The following is a 2,244-nucleotide window of genomic DNA, read 5'->3' on the forward strand; positions in this document are numbered from 1 at the left end:
AGGCTGGCCTCGAACTCAGAAATCTGCCTGCCTCTGCCTCCCAAGTACTGGGATTAAAGGCGTGCACTGCCACCACTGCCCAGCTTAGAATAATTTTTCTAAAAAAGAATACTTATTGTTCTTGCAGAAGACCCTAATTGGGCTCCCAGCACCCACATTGGCTGGAGTCTTTTAGCTTCATCTCCAAGGTGCTCTTAGCCTCTGAGATCAACCTGCATTCATATGTAGAGACATACTCAATCCCATAATTAAACTTTTTTGTTGTTTGTTTGTGTGTTTGTTTATTTTTGGTCAGGGTCTCTCTATGTTGCCCCAGCTGTCCTGGAACACTCTCTGTATAGATCAGGCTGGCCTCGAACTTTCAGAGATCTGCCTGCTTCTGCTTTCCAAGTGTTAGAATTAAAGATATGCACCACCACAGCTAGGTAATTTAACATTGAAAAAAAAAAACGTTGAGGAGAGCACTTGCATAGTATACACAAAGCCATGAGTTCTATCCCTAACACTACACAAAGCAGGCTTGGTAGTACATGTCTATAATCCCACCTCTTGGGCAGCGGAGAGTCAGGGTTCAAGGTCATTTTTGGCTATAAGGTAAGTTTGAAGCCTGATTGGACTCCGTGACACCTGGTATCAAAAGAGAGGGGTAGCTGGGTATGGTGGCAGACACATTTAATCCTGGCACATGGAAGGCAGAAGTAGACTCTGGGATTTTAAGACCAACCTGATGCACATAGCCAGCCAAGACTATACAGTAAGATCCTGTTTCAGAGAGAGTGGGGGGAGGGAGAGGGAGAGTTTATTAGATGTGAAGCTGGGCCTCCGTGGTTTTGGCTCAGAGCGCTCTGCCCTATACAACCTTCTGGGTCAGCAGGAGCCAGCCAGATGCAAGCCTTAGGCAAGGTGGTTGTCACAATCAGCATGTGGACTCCAGCGCCATCTGGTGGTTGCTAGCAAGTGTTGCTCCTGAACATGCTCACCACATTTCAGGCATCCTATTTATTATCTGCTTACAATAACACAGATCTAAGAGATGTGGTAGGGGCGGCCAAGGCTCAAGAGGCATTTCCCTTGCCACAGTCGTGAGCTTGAGCAGCCCCTCCTCAGGTGGGCTCTACCCCAATAACCTCTCTGTTCTGCATTCCCAGGAGTGGCTAAGCAGGTTTGGCTACCTGCCGCCTGCAGACCCGGCAACAGGGCAGCTCCAGACACAGGAGGAACTGTCCAAAGCTATCACTGCCATGCAGCAGTTTGGTGGTCTGGAGACCACTGGTATCCTAGGTCAGTCCTCTGGGATGAACTGGAAGCTTCCTTGTGTTAGCCTGGTCATTCCATTCCTGGCTGCTTGGGGCCCTGAAATTAGCCACTGATGACTCAGACTGGCTTAACTTGAATGCTGGCTTAACCTGACTGGGGATGGGGGAACTTGAGCACACCTGGCCTTGGGGCCATCAGCCCTGAGGGAGCTCTGGGGAGGTGGAGTCGGGCCTACTGGCTGACCTGTGTATACTGTACAGATGAGGCCACTCTGGCCCTGATGAAGACCCCTCGATGCTCCCTTCCGGACCTGCCCCCCGGGGCCCAATCGAGAAGGAAGCGTCAGACTCCACCACCAACCAAATGGAGCAAGAGGAACCTTTCATGGAGGTGCGTGGCCAGGGTGGGGGCACCCCAGGTTAGCATGCCTCTATCCTTCTGCCATCCCTGGGGCCAGACCAGGTCAGCAAGAATACCACCCCTGTGTAGACTAGAGGGAAGGGCAGGCTGTAAGAAATCGATCACCCAGGCCAACTGGAAAGCTAACATTCGCTTGGCCTCATATGCATTCATCTTCTGGAGACTAGGAAAAGGCTGACAATAGGGGACACTCACTTCAAGGAGAGGTAACACTTCACCCCAGTGGGAGGTCCAGAAAGGCCTCGGGGACAGCTGGCCTCCACTCTGACCCTGACCCTAGGGTCCGGACATTCCCACGGGACTCACCCCTGGGCCGGGATACCGTGCGTGCACTCATGTACTACGCCCTCAAAGTCTGGAGTGACATCACACCCTTGAACTTCCACGAGGTAGCGGGCAACACGGCAGATATCCAGATCGACTTCTCCAAGGCTGACCACAATGATGGCTACCCCTTCGATGGCCCTGGTGGCACAGTGGCCCACGCATTCTTCCCTGGTGACCACCACACGGCAGGAGACACCCACTTTGATGATGATGAGTCATGGACCTTCCGTTCCTCAGGTG

At 52.2% G+C, this 2,244-nt stretch overlaps 1 protein-coding gene across 1 annotated transcript in view; it reads left to right on the top strand.

Annotated features, from left to right (window-relative positions):
- The window catches only part of Mmp17 (matrix metallopeptidase 17), an 18,028-nt gene that overhangs the window by 8,906 nt on the left and 6,878 nt on the right, over nt 1-2,244 (top strand). Inside the window, exons 2-4 of the mRNA XM_031391153.1 lie at nt 1,149-1,281; nt 1,518-1,647; nt 1,958-2,241. Coding sequence (XP_031247013.1) covers nt 1,149-1,281; nt 1,518-1,647; nt 1,958-2,241 — 547 coding nt within the window. The remainder of the gene's footprint in view (nt 1-1,148; nt 1,282-1,517; nt 1,648-1,957; nt 2,242-2,244) is intronic.

The sequence above is a fragment of the Mastomys coucha genome, unplaced genomic scaffold (genome assembly GCF_008632895.1).
Source record: "Mastomys coucha isolate ucsf_1 unplaced genomic scaffold, UCSF_Mcou_1 pScaffold22, whole genome shotgun sequence".
Taxonomy (NCBI): domain Eukaryota; kingdom Metazoa; phylum Chordata; class Mammalia; order Rodentia; family Muridae; genus Mastomys; species Mastomys coucha.